We start from the raw sequence: 15,998 nt of genomic DNA, 5'->3' as shown, positions 1-15,998 counted from the left end.
AATATCCTCTGAAATTAAATTTGAGGACAAAGCAAGGGTGTCAAATACCATAGATGATTTGAGGAACAAAAATTAAAAGAAATAAAAAGTTATAATAAATTTGAGCTATAAAGTTCTATATTTTTTTTAGCTACAGCAGAACACAAGTGGCAGAACCTGTGTTTTATTTAGAGGCCACATTCAACACTCACACTCACAAATTCACGCTTTTTAGCGGAAACTAGGTCTATAAGTGACACAACTGTCCTAGGGCAACTTCATTTTCCCACGTCAGTTTAAATGCCAAGATAGAAGGGTACAATAAAAAGTATTAGTGGTTAAAAAAGGGGAATTTCACAACTGTGTACAGAGAAAAAGATTTGACACAGTAAAAAAAAAAAAGTCAAAGTCAAGCAGTTTCTTTTTTCCCCTTTAGCCCTACTTTAATATAGAGTTTTAGTAAGTGGCAGTGGCATACAAACTTCTAAACCCAGTAGTGTTTTTACTTCTTTGCCTTTGCATTTTCTCCCAAGACATTCATAAAAAGAGCCCTGTTCTCATTAGGGGCCCCTGGGGCACAATAAAAGTCAATAAATGTAATTCATGAGCAGAATATGATGTTATTTCTGAAACACCGATTGGTTTTGAATGCTCTCTTGAGCCAGCCTTCAGATGGGTCTAAATATGTTTGGCCTCTGGGACTCTCCAAAGTCACGACTGCTGAGTTGGCAACACTGTTTTTGTCTCTAAGGGAAATCCTTCTTGCAAAGACCCCCAATGAAGGCTGGTTGTGCTGACAGAGGCTCTTGTGCAAATAAATGTCTTCATTGTCGCACTTATTTTTATGTTGCTGGGCAAAAAGAACGACAAAGCTCACCACAAAGGAAATGAGGTTGGCAGTCTGCATTCAATGGTAAAAACAACAAGGCCTCGGCACCTCTGTACAGAGTGTGAACACTGCGTTTCTGAATGAGAATTCGGTAACTGTAACCTGAGTTGAGGAAGGTATTTTGAGGCTTTAGCTTCTTAAACTACAAAATACTCAAAGAGTTTAATGCACATTTGTGGTCTTATTTCAGGTTTACTTTTCTGTTACTTAGGTCGATAGCTTTGTGGGCAGTGCTTCGACAAGTAGTTCTCTCCCACTTCACTTCCTGCCTTCACTATATTATCCTATCTCAAAGGTAAAAATAGCACACAAAAAATAAAAAAATTAATTACTACACTACCTCTGAATGACAAATCTACATTGTTTTGAAAACACCTAAACTACTGACACACTACTGAAAATGAAAATAAAAGTTTGTTCTTTTATTATTAAAATGTAGTTAACATCACTACATTTAGCTATCTACTCCCTAACACTACTGTACTACATACAAAAACAATGAAACAATCACACACTAAATATCCCTAATTCTTTTCGCCTACTACTGGTGAAGACTGACCCAGAGCTGGTCATCCATGCCAGGTGGGTTCTTCTTGACGAAGGCACCATAGTAGGTGGCGATGTTGCGATGGTGGGAGTATTTTTTCAGCATGTTGATCTCAGCTTTGATCTCCTCCTCCTCATCCTGTCAAATAAAACAGACAACACTTGAGACAGAGCCGGAAAATATCATGCATCTTGGTCTGCGAGCGAGTCATTGTCAGGAAATAGCCCCATTTGTGTTCTACAGTGTGATATACTACTGCATATAATTAACAGTAAAAGTACATCATTTGTATTACTGTTATTTTTCTGTGCCACTAGCAACAACAACATTGTGGATAAAATGATTGTTTTCCAACAGGTTTCCTCAAACAGTGTGTCATTCACCATCCAAACAGAAAGCCCCGCCCCAAACTCATCCCATTGGTTGAGTCTGTTGCTATGCCGGCTGGTTGGAATTCTCAGACAAAGCAATGGTTTGACAATGCTTGACAGAATCAACCTACAAATGGCTTACTTATAGTTATCTCTGTATATTACACATTATTATATTAATAGTATTTTAACATAAAAAACTTCAGAATATCAGTGTAATGGGTTATAAAAAAAAAAAAAAAAAAAAAAAAAGTTAATATTTTAATATATGTTAATATCGTTTTTATTCATATTTGAATGCACACTACTGTTCAAAAGTTTTGGGTCAGTGAGATTTTTTCAAAAGAAATTAATACTGTAAGGTACTATATTAATCTGTAATGTAACAAAAGATTTTGGTTTCAAATAAATTCTGTTCTTCTGAACTTTTTTACATTCATCACAGAATCCAGGGAAAAATGTAACAGTTTCCAGAAAAATGTTAAGCACAACTGGTTTCAACAATGATAATAATAAAGACATTTCTTGAGCACTAAATCAGCATATTAGGATGATTTCTAAAGGATCATGTGACACTGAGGACTGGAGTAATGATGCTGAAAATTCAGGAATAAATTACATATTAAAATATACTCAAATTTAAACATTATTTTAAATTGTAAAAATATTTCACAATATCACTGATAATATAAAATATATATATATATATATATATATACTTAAAATATATTAATAAAAAATATTATATTAATAATCAAAAAAATATTATATAATTATATATATATATATATTATTTTTATTTTTTTATTAATATATTTTATTAGTATAAGAGACTTAATAATAACAACATTAATAAAATATTTTAAAAGTCAATATTTAGCTTTTAATGAAATTAAAAATCTTTACAATTAAAATATTCCAATATGCTTGATGCATTTGAAAATCCCATGATTGACCAATAATCTGAATATTGAGGGAATGATGTGTGTCCCTCTGTTGGTCCTTCAACGTCTATGGTGGTTAAAGACCCGGTACTTTGTTTTTGTAATTTCAAATGACTTAATAAAGAGGTACAAATGTCACTGAGAATGACCCATTCATGTTTGTGTGTGTTTGAATGACATCATGCACAAAAGGCAAGTGTGAAAGTGTAAAAGTCAAACTGAAACTGTCATGGCCTGCACCACTTGCGCTCTTACCCCTGTGACATCCATGACCTTGATAGCAGCGAGCTGGCCCGTCTTGACATGGCGTCCCTGAAGAGAGAAAGAAAGGAGAGAGGAAATATAATTTACGAGTATCATACTAACATCATGCCAGCATTATTGAACGTGTGGTAATGAGATCTATCTGTGGCAGAAGAATAGGTTGACGTAAGCCTCTCTGGCAGGCACCATCCTTACGTAATAGCAGAGAAAGAAAAAACACACTCTCACTTCCTAAAATGATTGAAACAGACCCAAAAACCTGTGTGAATGATCTCGGGCTCTTGGCTGTACCATTTTATGTTTGTGATTGTGTGTGTGTGTGTGTGTTACAATGCCACCAGATGACAACTCTGTTTGGATTGGATGAACCTCCAAAAGCGTTATGCAAGTTGGACCGTTGCGCTGTTATGGAGGAACTGAAGGAATGTGGAAATGGAAATCACTGTCCCGGGTCTCCCCCAATTCCCTCCTGTTTACCTGTTAAGTTCCTCACTTCCCCTGAGCTCAATTTCATTTCATAACCAGAATGAGGGAAACAGACACCGTGGACACAGATCATCTGCACGCACAGCAGGTCCCGAGTTTCGGGACAATAGCAGGAGATACCGCAGCAGATCTGAGCAGAAGTGAATTCATCTGAACGGCAGAATCACCCAGTGTGCGCTCTTCAGAATGAATTATGCACACTTCATCTCCTCACCCAACACACTCCCACCGCTTTGATTCTGAGCAGAGGAGATGTTTTAGCGAGAGAAGGAGGGAAGGAGCGAAAAAAGGTGGGAAACAGAAAGAAGGACATGAGGAGAGAGCGTCATACAAGTCTCATCAGTGCTCATTAACAACTTCAACCTCTACTGAGTGGAGAAACCCAGACAAACCCCATGGCTATATAAAAATGAGAAGAGAAGGGAACTTTCAACATTTTATCAAACACAGACACTCGTAGGAGCCATGGCGTGATGTGCACTGAGTCTGAATATGTCTTTACTTGATCCCAATTTGAGCGTCTAATAATTTGATTTTTACTAGTTGTCGACAGATATAATCGCCACGGCTGAAATTTTACATTTTTTAATTATTGGCATCGACTGATAAGTGTCAGAATCGAGACTAGTATAAATCTGTTATTTAGGTACATTTTTTCAAGTTCAAATTAAATCCTAGTTTAGTAAATATTACACAACATAAATTGAACTGCAGCATGTGTTATTTACTAACATTAAATTAAAAAGTGTAATATCTTATATATCAGCCACACTTCTCTCTAAAACAGGGGTTCCCAAATTTTTCTACAGCCAAATTTCTTAGACATTAAACATTTACTTGAAGTACCCCCTGAGATTTTAAGTTAATATTTCAATGGTGTAATATAAATTAAATGCTGTAAACAAAACATCCCTATGAAATTATGCAAATGTGAATGTAAAAAAAGCGAACCTAGCACACTTCGCCCTGTTAAACTCACAGCGCTTGCAAAGCCGGAGTTTGTGAGAAGTGGCATTTAGTTAGACTGGTTAAAACCAGACCATTCTCAGCAGTAATTGAGTTATGGTCTGGCAAAGCTTCATTAGTAACTCATTTGCAAAGGGGCGTCACCAACGGACGTCGCTCAAATGCCTCTGGGCGCAATTGGATAGATCTAAAACCAATCAGAGCGATCGTCATCGTGTAAAGCCATATGCTGCGTCCCAATTCGCCTAAGTTACACTACGCCATAAAAGTATGTACTCTTTTTGTGAAGAAAAGGTATTTACTTTTGAATGTGTAGCAAAAAAGTAGGCAAGCTTTGGGACATATTACTTCGTCATCTTTATCGGACGGATCTGTCGCGTGCATCCTGTCACGTAAATCAATCATCTTGTCACAGTTACAATCCTCTATTAGATCTAATTTAATTTCCTACCGTTTCGGAGAGAAATGTAGTAGCACGTTCATCTGCCAGTGGGTCTTTCATGGAGACTGTCTTCATGTGTTTGCAATTTGAATATAATAATGCATTTAAAAGTTGGTGCGCTTCACCAACGGACGTCGCTCAAATGCCTCTGGGCGCAATTGGATAGACCTAAAACCAATCAGAGCGATCGTCATTGTGTAAAGCCTGCCCCAACGTTTCTGATTGGTGCCGCGATTTCGACGGATTAGAAATAGGCTTGAATGAGCTCTTTGCCAGACTACATGCAGAGCAAATCTAAATTTGCCGGAAGTTGTCTGGGTTTTCCCAGGCTAGCATTTAGTACTAAGCCACTCTGAAAACACAGTATACTCGACCAAAATTTTAGCCGGTTAATCGCGAAAAAAAACGAACAAACAAACTTGTCTCGCAGTCCGTGAGGGACAGATCGTTAACAGCGGGTCCTCGTGGTAATTACAGTATGTCGAGCAGGAAATCGACCTCAAATATGGCTTATCATTTGAAACATGTAAGTAGCAACTTTACATGGTTGCTCGCTCTAACGTTAACCTAGATAAATGTGTACTATTATTAGGCACATTTCCAAGTGTTTGTGCAGAGAGTGGAAGATAATGTATAGCACGCTTACTGCATGACATGGAGGCACCGGCGGAATCACTTGCAATTTTTCCTGATAACAGCGGAAACAACTTAAAATACTCTGTATTTTTGGTCATGCAGATAAGAGTAACATCATTCGAAACTGTAAAGGTTTCTACTGTACAACCCCCAGGGGGTCAGTGGTGCTTGTCATGCTATGTGTTTTAAAGGGATAGTTCACCCAAAAATGAAAATTCTGTCATCCTTTAACTCATACAGGTTTAGGACAACATGAGAGCGTTTCTTCTGTTGAAATAAAAAGATATGGCTTGGAAGGGGTGAAGCTTTTGAACTGGAAAGACATGCTGACTGGACAAAAATGTTGGCTAATTTGAATACATCTGTGACAGAACACATGAGCCAATCATCATGATAATACAACCGACTAATAGTAATAAATTATGCTGGCATATTAGTGAATCAGATGTGTGGACATGTTGAATGGGTGCATGTGTGATGGATTTGAGCTCTACAGCTCCACGTCTCTCCTGATGAGAAGATACACATGGCCGACTGCTAACTGGAAAAACCATCTGGCATCCTGACAGAGATTAACTGAAAAGTTCTGGAGCCCCGACGTGTAAGATAAGACTGTCCTCAACCGCCATAAGCCATAATAAAGCCAGGCACAAATGTGCCGACCATGCAATATTAGTGATCCAAATAAGTACAGTATGTTCAGAATGGAATATTAACATACTGCATTAACATATATGCCGTATAGTGTCCAATATTTTTAGAAACAAAATGCAAAACAGTACGCAACGAAAACCGTTTCAAACTGTTGTTATATGACGACATTACATTTCATGTTACATTTTGAAAATAAATATGGTAACTTTGATAAATACGATTTTGCAGTTTTATGCAAAAATGTCTTACACTTTGACAGTTTTTTTTTAAATATATTAAAAGATTAAAATGTACATATAATAAACTCAAGCCTTGTGTCCACGAAAGGACACTTTTTTTTTTCTTCTTTTTTTTACCCAGCCGTCCCAACCAACTTTATTTGCGGGTAATATTCTTGATAATAATACAATTAATAAAACCCTCTCTTTATTTTATCTTAAAATAGTATCGTATCGTGAGTTCAGTATCGCGATTTGTATCGAATTTTGACATGAGTGTTTTGTTATGCCCCTAGTGGACACGCGGCTTAAAACCTTTTCAGGTAAGATCTTATTAAAGTAAAGTAAAAGTAATGAGTAAAGAAAGAAGTTAAAAATGGAAATGATGATTAAGTCGAGTGCTATACATCATGAAGTGCACTCTACTGTAGTGTACATCTGCAGGAGGTAATCTGGGTATTTCCATACATATGTATACTAGGGCTGAACGATATTCTGTTTTAACATCGACATCGCGATGTGCGAATGAGCGATAGTCACATCGCCGGAACATGCGATGTGAAGGGTAACGTTACGTTAGTAGCACCCATAGTGTAAGAGAACGGTAGCACCAGGGTAGCACACAGTAGGCCTAAACACAAGTTTGTTGTATGGCTTTTTGCTGGGGTGACATACGCGTTCCGCGTGCCTGCACAGTGAGGATCTGACAGGAACGCGCTCACCGCTCACAGCCAACATTCACTGGCAATCCTATAGCTAAAAATGCGCGACGAAGAGGATCCGCCGCAAAAAAGTCAAAATCAGCTATTTGGGACTAGCCTATTTCGTCTACAAAAAGGAGGATGTTGACCAAAAAGAGGTAGGCTACTTTGCTGGAGTATTATAAAGTTGTGGATGGTTGTCTTTTTAAAAAAAAGTCATTTCGTGTTCGCATTTATGAGGAAAAAAACAATGTTACGTGACATTACGGACTCGTCACGCGGCCGTTATGAAAGCGGCACTAAAATACTGCTTTAAAACTTTCAGAGACCTCAAACAGAAAGCACAAAGCCTTTCTTTAAAACGAATTTCGTTTTGTATTAATTGTATCTTTATTTTAATCAGTATTTCATTATCCCAATTTCCTGGATTTAATAAATTGCCTAAAAATTAAATATAGCAGCCAGCGCCTGAACTGGAGATTAAGCTATCATCCATGAACCGAAACTCAGCATAAAAGGTAGCCTACTCGCCTCTCACACCGAAAAATAACAATAATAAAAAAAAAAAAAAGAAATATAACTTATCTACAGAAGAACCATTAAAAAAAATAAAAAAAATAATCTGTATGAAAAGTGCTTTTCTCCCGATCACTGCTGCGAAGATCGCGAGTCAGTAGGCTATTGTCAACTTCATCTTTACAGAAAACACTTGTTTATTAATAAACAATTAAAATGTTTCATTATAATATTTTACATACTATTAATCATTACTTTTGCTGGTTATAGGTGCCGTTTACATGAACGCGTCATGGTCCTAGAACCTGAAGAACGTTAGGTCCTGTGTAGAACGTTCACCGAATTCTGAGAGAAATATGTTTCTGGAATAAAATATTAAGTGGCCTTTTTGTCACTTGTAATGAAGCTTTCTTATTAGTGAAATTATTAATAACATGGAATGGTAATTATTGACTTTAGCCTGGATTGATGGCTCGCAATATCGCGATATATATCGTTGGGAAAAAAATATTGCAATGTAATTTTTTTTCCAATATCGTGCAGCCCTAATGTATACTGTACCGCATTACACAGTTTCAACAAGGAAGTTTTATACTTAAAAAAGATTAGTTTTGTCATGCACATTTGCAGCTTTTTTTTATTTTTTATGTAGCCTAAGTGTGATGGATGCAAATGCTTTTAGAAGCCAAACAGATAAGCACACTATGTGGTCACAGAACCCTTCTAATCTAGACTGGCAGCTGAAATGTATACTGAGGTCTGTTCCTATTATATCTGAAATGACTGTAAATGGCTATCGTAGAGCTTGGGGTAGTAATGCATTGTAACTGTAGACGCAAAATGTTGTCAGGAAGACATTGCTGTGAGATTTCATCATCACGGCTGCTATTGGCTGCACTCAACAATCCAATCATGAGAATTAAGACGGTGTCCGCTGGAAGGTAGGGAAGCCAAACAACGGCAAAGACAGTCATATATATTGTATAAGCTGTGAAAACGGAACCATTATTATTATTGTACAATCAGGATCAGGAAGTTATTGGTCACTGCAAGACTGGTGTATGTTTGTACCGCTTAACGGTAGACACAGGGTGCCAGTGCGAGAAAAAAAAGAAAGAAAAGCACAACGCACCACTTCCTCTCCGTAGCCTAGCAACAGGCCTGGAAGGCGGAGGAGGTTTGTGATTTTCACACTTTTCTACAAGCTCCTCTTGTTCCTGAGACATGTGACCTAGCATGACCCTCTCAGCTAAGTCTCTGTGAGAGCTTTTGAGGGGCCAGAATCTCCTCACTCATCTTCCATTCAGAGAACAGCCTTCAAAAGACCACATGCCCTGCAGTCACTTATGGAATGCAGGAAGTTGGTGTTTTATTTAGAACCTCATTGTGGAAACTTCCTTATTTAACCATAAGCTCTGTGTTTATCTTATAATTCATGGGTGAGAAGAACATGCTAAGGCACCACTGAAAATGTCAAACCAGATGTTTGGGTACTTTAACATAAAAAATGTGCTGCTATAATGCTAGGGTGTTGTGGGTGGTTGCCAGGGAGTTGGTAGTTAGAGATGTGCATAAATCAACAAGTCGGTGGTTTGTCTGAATGACTAAGGCTGGGTAAAATAATATTTATTTCTCGATTTTAAACCGATTTTCATTTTGAATATCGATTCTTAAACCTCAAGAATCCATCTTTCAGTCTACGCTGATTTCTAGGGATGCACAATATAGCGGCCAACATGTTCATTTTTAATGTTATTGTTATCGGCCCAATAAGAAAATGTGTGCATCCCTACTGATTTCAGTTGATGAATGAAAAAAATTCACGCCTCCCATAAATCGCAATAAGCTTTTGTTACTTCTGATATGAAAGTCTCAGCTTTCAAATTCTGTCAAAAGTGGCATGTGAACTGATCATCTCTTCCGCTTTACTGCTAGTTATAGCAAAAAATAAATATGAATGAACATCAGAAGGTATGTTGAAAGATACAGTACAACTCACCGAAATCCATATCATGTGACATGTCTCATGTAATCGCTTTATTAGTGTTTCAACCGCAGAAGGAGGTCAATATAACAGCTTGTAAACAATGTCAGGTAATGTTACATTTGCCTCAGAAAAGCCAATGTCCAAAAACGTGTTAGACAGCTAGAAAAATTTACTCTAGAGAGTAGCATTTTGCTAAATATATGCACTGTATTTCATATTCATTGTACTTTTAATTTAACTGTTCTTCAATATTTAATGTGTTTGAATAAATCTGTCGTGTTTTTATGACAGCCACCATTAAAAAAAACAGTAGAAACACAATTGTAATTAAAAACTTATAATTAATTATAACATTATTTAAAAAAATATAGTGATGTACCAACTGGGGTTACCTGTATAGTTTACAAAATTAGTTTAAAAAAATGTCCTTGAGGGCCAATCTGATAGGGCCAATTAATCGATATTGATTGAAATTTAATAGAAATCGAATCGCAAGCTTGTGAATCGAAATCGAATCAAATAGTGACATTTGTGTCAATGCCCAGCCCAATGAACGACTAGGTTTCTGGTTCACCTGAGCCTAACTGGTTGTGTTTCTTATGGGTGTTTACAAGGGTTGCAAAATATCCAGAAACTTCCCAGAATTTTTGGGAACTTGAGGATTTTTTTGGGGGATTTTTCTGAACATTTCCCAGAAATGTTCTGTGAAATCGGTCAACTCAAATCTGCAGACTGGATCTGACTTTCGGCAAGTCTTGTCTAGACTGTAAATCGAGGCAAAAATTTGTGTAGTGTATTCCAGCCTGAAACGGAGCAGAAAGCAGGGGGTCTTGAGACAATTTTAGAAGTTAAACTATTTTTAACTTGACATGCCATCTCAAAAATGCAATGCTCAGAGGCCAAAGATGTCTGTTTTAATGAAGTGATGGTGCGTTAAAGCAAAGGGGAATGAATTTAAAATACTTTTCAGAGGGGGTTTTACAGTGAAAACGGTCTAAAAACTAAAACACTACTGCTAAAAACAATCAAAAAAAGAAATCTAGAACACCTCGTCAACAAGCCGCATAATCTGAGTTATCATCCAAGTATAAATTGTTACATGTCGGAATTCAAAGGAATAATTCACACTGAAATAATTATGTCATCATATACTCCTCTTCATGTCTTTTTCAAAAACTTTATTACTTTCTTCCATGTAAGAAATTTATTGCAGAATGTCAAAGCCGCTCTTTTCCAATACAATGAATAAAATGCCAATGACTGTCAAGCAAGATCATTGAATTGTGACTTAAATTTCAGCTTCTTCCTCACACAAAGCTATCAAATGCTTTCAGAAGACTTGAAATATATCATCCAATTTTATGATGATCCATTTTGTAGCCTGAGAACCACTAAAATCTTAAAAAAGTACCTAACTCACAAGCTTTACTAAAAGTGCCTTCATTTTATTTTTTTCCTTCAAAGCAGATTTCTCTCAAAAGCAGTGTCATGTGAGTGGGAGATGAGCGGTCCCAGTGCTAGTGCTGCACATCCTGACCCAGAACCTATTTCTTCAAATACAGGGCACGTTTTTAATGGATTTCTGAATCTCCCAAGATGGCACCCCACCAGAGCAAGGTCTGTGTGGGACTTTCTGCAGGGACTCAGAGCAAATCAAACTCCTGCATTTCCTTTAAAGTCAGCATGAAATGAAATGTTCTAATTGGATGTTATAGATAAAAATATAACAAAAAAAATAATCAACCTCGCAATGTTTTACTTCCAAATGTCAGCTGGACCTTCTGGTGAAAATAATAGACTTCTCTCTGGTGATGTATGCTTTTTCCCAGTCATTTAGTCCACTTAAACCTCATCTCTGCAAGCAACAGACACATCTCAAAATCCAATCATCAAACGATAAATAGAAACAAGTCCCAGCCCAACATTTTCTCTTTTCCGATAATCCATTACACTCGGAAGCATGTCACAATATGCAGAAAAAACTACCTCAGTTTTACCGTGACTAATGATTGGTCTACCTGCATCTAGTCAAATAAAATGATCAATACTTTCTTGCAGGCCAGTGAGGTCGTAAACTCTGACCCATGGACTAATTAAACCGCCTGCCAGCAACACAGGAGTCCAAGAGTTCAAAGAAGCCATGTTAATAATAATAATAACAATAAGAAGAAAACTCCGCAACCGTCTCTCTTTCAAAGTTAACCCAAATTGACAGATCCGGAGGCTGAGTAATGTGAATATGAGGCCCTATTTCCAGAATCTCAATTACAGTACAAAAAAAGCAACACATTAAGATGAACAGAGATGTGGAAACATGCTGATAGAGACCTACGGAGTGAGGCAGAAGACATCTGTTTAACAAGACTGACTAAAAAAAGAAAAAAGGTTTTGCTACGGACCAGCACATCTGAGCTTCTTAACAACTTAGCTCTAAAGAAATTACCCACAATTTATCCAAGATGCTCCAGACACCGTGAAATTAGAATTGGGTAGTGCAGTTGATTTAGCTAAATAATGCTGCCCAGATGGAAGCCTGAGGACCTTTTCTGTAAAATGTGCGTTGTTCACTGGCATTACGTCAATAGGGTAAAAAATGTGTTTTTAATATTCAATACAATAAAAATAAAAAACACTAACACAGAAAAAAGTTCAAGGGGTCATATGATGATATTTTCCTTTTTCCTATAGTGTGTAAATGTAACTGTTTGTGCATGTATGCGATCTGCAAAGTTACAAAGCTCTTCGTCTCCAACAGATAATACTGATCCAGATCTGCCTAAAACACCCTGATACAAAGTCCAGATATTACTTCCTCAAACGTCTACATCACAACGTGTAATATTAGCATAACGCACACCCAAAAGCAGAATGACGACGAGGCTTCAGTAAACTGTAGTGCTGTTGACGTGTGTTTGGATGCGAAAGCAAATCCCTTTTGTTGGGAATTAGGAATCAGAAGTTACATTTATTTGTAAAGCTGTTCCTGAACATAGAAATCAGCATATTTCAGACAGGCTGGGAATAGAAGAGCTGTAAATGTACATTATGTGAAAAAATAATGTGTTTTTAACCTATTCTACTAAACCCAATAAACAAAATAATGAACTTTCAATATTAACCCTTTAAATACTTACACAACTGTTGAAAAGTCTGGGGTGAGAAGAGTTTTTTTTTTTTTTTTTAAGTAGTCTCTTATGCTCACCAATTTAATATATTTTAAAATGTAATTTATTCCTGTGATGGCTAAGCCTTCAGAAAATGCCAATTTGAGGCTCATGAAACATTTCTTATTATCATCTATTACAATCAAACATGATACATGATACAACAACTGATACATTTTGTCAGGATTCTTATTCAAAGGATTCTTCAGAAAGTTCCAAACAACAGCAATTTTTGAAATATAAATCTTTTGTAACATTATAAATCTCTTCACTCTCACTTTTAATCAATGTAATGCATCCACTGGACTGAATAAAATCTTATTGACTTTTGAAATGTAGAGTATATTTTTACTTATTTAACAAATATGAACAAACTTTTATAATCAGTGACTGCGGAAAAAATATATTTAAATGTCTGAACTGACATTACAAATCCACTAGTTCAATGAATTAGCATAAATAGAAATGTAATATTCATCCATTCCATTCATAAAGATAAATAATGACTGATTACACATTAACAAGAAAACAAATAAGAGTAATAATAAATGAAAGAATTCACATAACGAAGCAATTCAAATCAATAGTCTTAAAAGGGGAGGCTTATCATTTTATATAAGAAAAAGAAAAACTATTCATCAATGCATAAATACCATGATGATTCGTAATTTCGCTGCCTCTATTCTTTCTTTTACATTAAACATTCAGTCAATCACGGCTGATTGTGACTTCACCAAAGCCACCAGAATGTTATCTACGAAATGTCTAATTTGGTTAAAAAACTACTCCGATTACACATATGTGCCTGCTGTTCTAAATAATATCTGAATTATGAAAGATGTCAGGAGCATTCGCTTGTGCTTTTGAAAAAACTCCCACACGTAAATGAGCAAGTGTGTTTTATATTCATTTTATATTTGGACCGACTGATTAGCCCACGCAAATCCGGTTCACGAACATCACAGACTGTGTGCTTTCTTGTTGGCTCACCAACAGACAGAAATGTACCTTTACAAGGTAAAAATAAAAAAAACGAATGCTAACTAAAGTAAGCGATTTATAGAGGCTCTCTTCGCTTGAGCAGTCCAAACTATGCAGGACGGAGGGAATGTTTGGGAAACATGTTTGCCAAGGAAAGCATGACTATTACTATTGCTCACACTATTACTAAGTGTTCATATCCGATGAGTAACTAACTGTTTTTGAGTAAAGGACAGATCACAGGGCTTCTTCTTCAGTTTATAGGTCATTTGCACTTTGCATATCGCCACCTACTGGACTGATTTTTTTTTTGTTTATTTCCTTTCCAAATTTTAAAAAGGCTTTACTTTTTAGTCAATGGCAGTCGGAATTGACAGGGCCATTCTCAGTCAAAAGAGCATTTGATTAGACACTAGGGCTGTGCCATATCATACCGTCCACGATAATACCGGTATAAATTTTTACATGATAAAAAAGCATCATATCGCGATATCACTGATATAGCAAGGCAATGACATATGGCACATTACGTTCCCTAGCACGCACAAAAACAACAGCTGTCTGAGCGCGAGAGCAGCAAGTCAGCCTCCAATGACGATCAAATCAATAATTTAAAAACTTTCTCCAAGACGCAATTTTACCAACCGGGTGAGTGTTCAGCGGCGCCGCGTCTTCTCTCTCTCGCTCTCAAAATGGGCTGCACAAGTCAAGCGTCGATACAACACTCGTGTTTAGCAGTCAGGACATGACGGTTACTTGCATCGTAACTAAAGCTGACCATTTTTACTTCTTTTTAAGTCTTATCAGTTTAAACATTTGCGATTTTAAACTATTCAGTACTCTCGCGCGCTCTGTTTACTCTGCGTGCATACATACAGTAAAGCCGTCTCACAAACAGCTCGCGAGTAACAAAAGTTATTTTTCGCGGATTATATCGCTTTAACGGGGGGGAAAACACGCAAAATTGTATCAAAATGCCGGTCATGGTTAGTATATTCATGAACAGTCGGTTATGTCTGAAATAAGCATAAAACGCGTGTGACAGTGTGACAGTCAGTATCATGAAACAGTAATGGATCCGGGCACTAGCTCTAAAAGTGACAGCAGCCATATGTCTGTCATTAATGTTGTAAGTTAGTCAAAACAACAAAAGATAGCTTTCATTGTAAGGAATCAGAATTAATATCCTATGTATTTAATTTAGTCAGGACTCAGGACTATCAGTGTTATTTTACATTTGATTACCTTATTCAGTTTCTGTAGCATTTCTGAATACTAATGTTAGACCTACCCAAAAACTTCTCTTTATTTGTATCTTTATTATTTTATTTATTTTTTTTGCTACTTTTTTCAATTTAATTCAAAGATTGAAATCAAGCTTCCTTGTGTTGTGTAAAATCTTAAAAACAAAATTACCCAATTGTAAAAACACGAGTGAGCAAACATTTAGGTGAGATAAATGTAATAAAAAAAAATTTGTCAACTTTTTTTTCTATATCGTCATAAATATCATTATCGCAAATATTCTTGAAATATCGTGATATCATTTTGAGGCTATATCGCCCACCCCTATTAGACACAAATCTGTGTAGTGCAGGATGAGTTATAAATATTTTAGGCTCCTGAAGAAAATGCAGATATCTGCTAAAAGCACCAATGATTAGAAGTACACTAGCTTATAAATGGTCTTAAAGCTAACATACTTGTCACAAAACTTTTTGATAAAGACCAAGATCCTAAAATAACTCTAAAATCACACTGAAGGAATAAGCAGAGGAATTCTTGTTAATGGTATACGCACATTAATAAAGAATGACAGTACATTGAGGCCCTGATTCAGCAGACAGTTTTGCGAAATACACTGCCTCACAGAATTTTTTATTTTTCTCCTTTCTTGACGCCATATATCTCTTTCACTCTCATTAACACATGCAATACACGAAGGGTGCCTGTTCGATTCTAATCTTTTGCTTTTGCTGTGACACAGATGAAATGTATCACAATATTGAATATTCCCATCATGTGAGACTAAAAGAAACAACATCTAGCACCTGATAGGATCTGACCCCTCCATACACCTTCACAAGTGGGCGACACCTCAGAAATCACACCTCCTACGGGTTTTCTCAGTATACCGACTGCACTCACACAGAGAGCTCAATGTCAACCCAAAAACTTCTGCAAACTGCGGCTTTCCTCTGAGGATTCTGAAGTGATAATTACACAACCACATCCTCTTTCACTTTTTACATT

The 15,998-nt window shown here is 36.6% G+C and overlaps 1 protein-coding gene across 7 annotated transcripts in view; it reads right to left on the bottom strand.

Moving 5' to 3' along the window:
- Nucleotides 1–15,998, bottom strand: part of tnikb (TRAF2 and NCK interacting kinase b) — a 62,224-nt gene that overhangs the window by 30,721 nt on the left and 15,505 nt on the right. For all 7 annotated transcript variants that reach the window (XM_084398353.1, XM_084398354.1, XM_084398351.1 and 4 more), the window contains exons 3-4: nucleotides 2,986–3,042; nucleotides 1,428–1,553 (exon numbers count right to left, since the gene is read on the bottom strand). In XM_084398353.1, coding sequence (XP_084254479.1) covers nucleotides 1,428–1,553; nucleotides 2,986–3,042 — 183 coding nt within the window. The remainder of the gene's footprint in view (nucleotides 1–1,427; nucleotides 1,554–2,985; nucleotides 3,043–15,998) is intronic.

The sequence above is a fragment of the Rutilus rutilus genome (assembly GCF_951802725.1).
Source record: "Rutilus rutilus genome assembly, chromosome: 24".
NCBI classification, from domain to species: domain Eukaryota; kingdom Metazoa; phylum Chordata; class Actinopteri; order Cypriniformes; family Leuciscidae; genus Rutilus; species Rutilus rutilus.
This window is presented reverse-complemented; position numbering and strand designations above follow the sequence as displayed.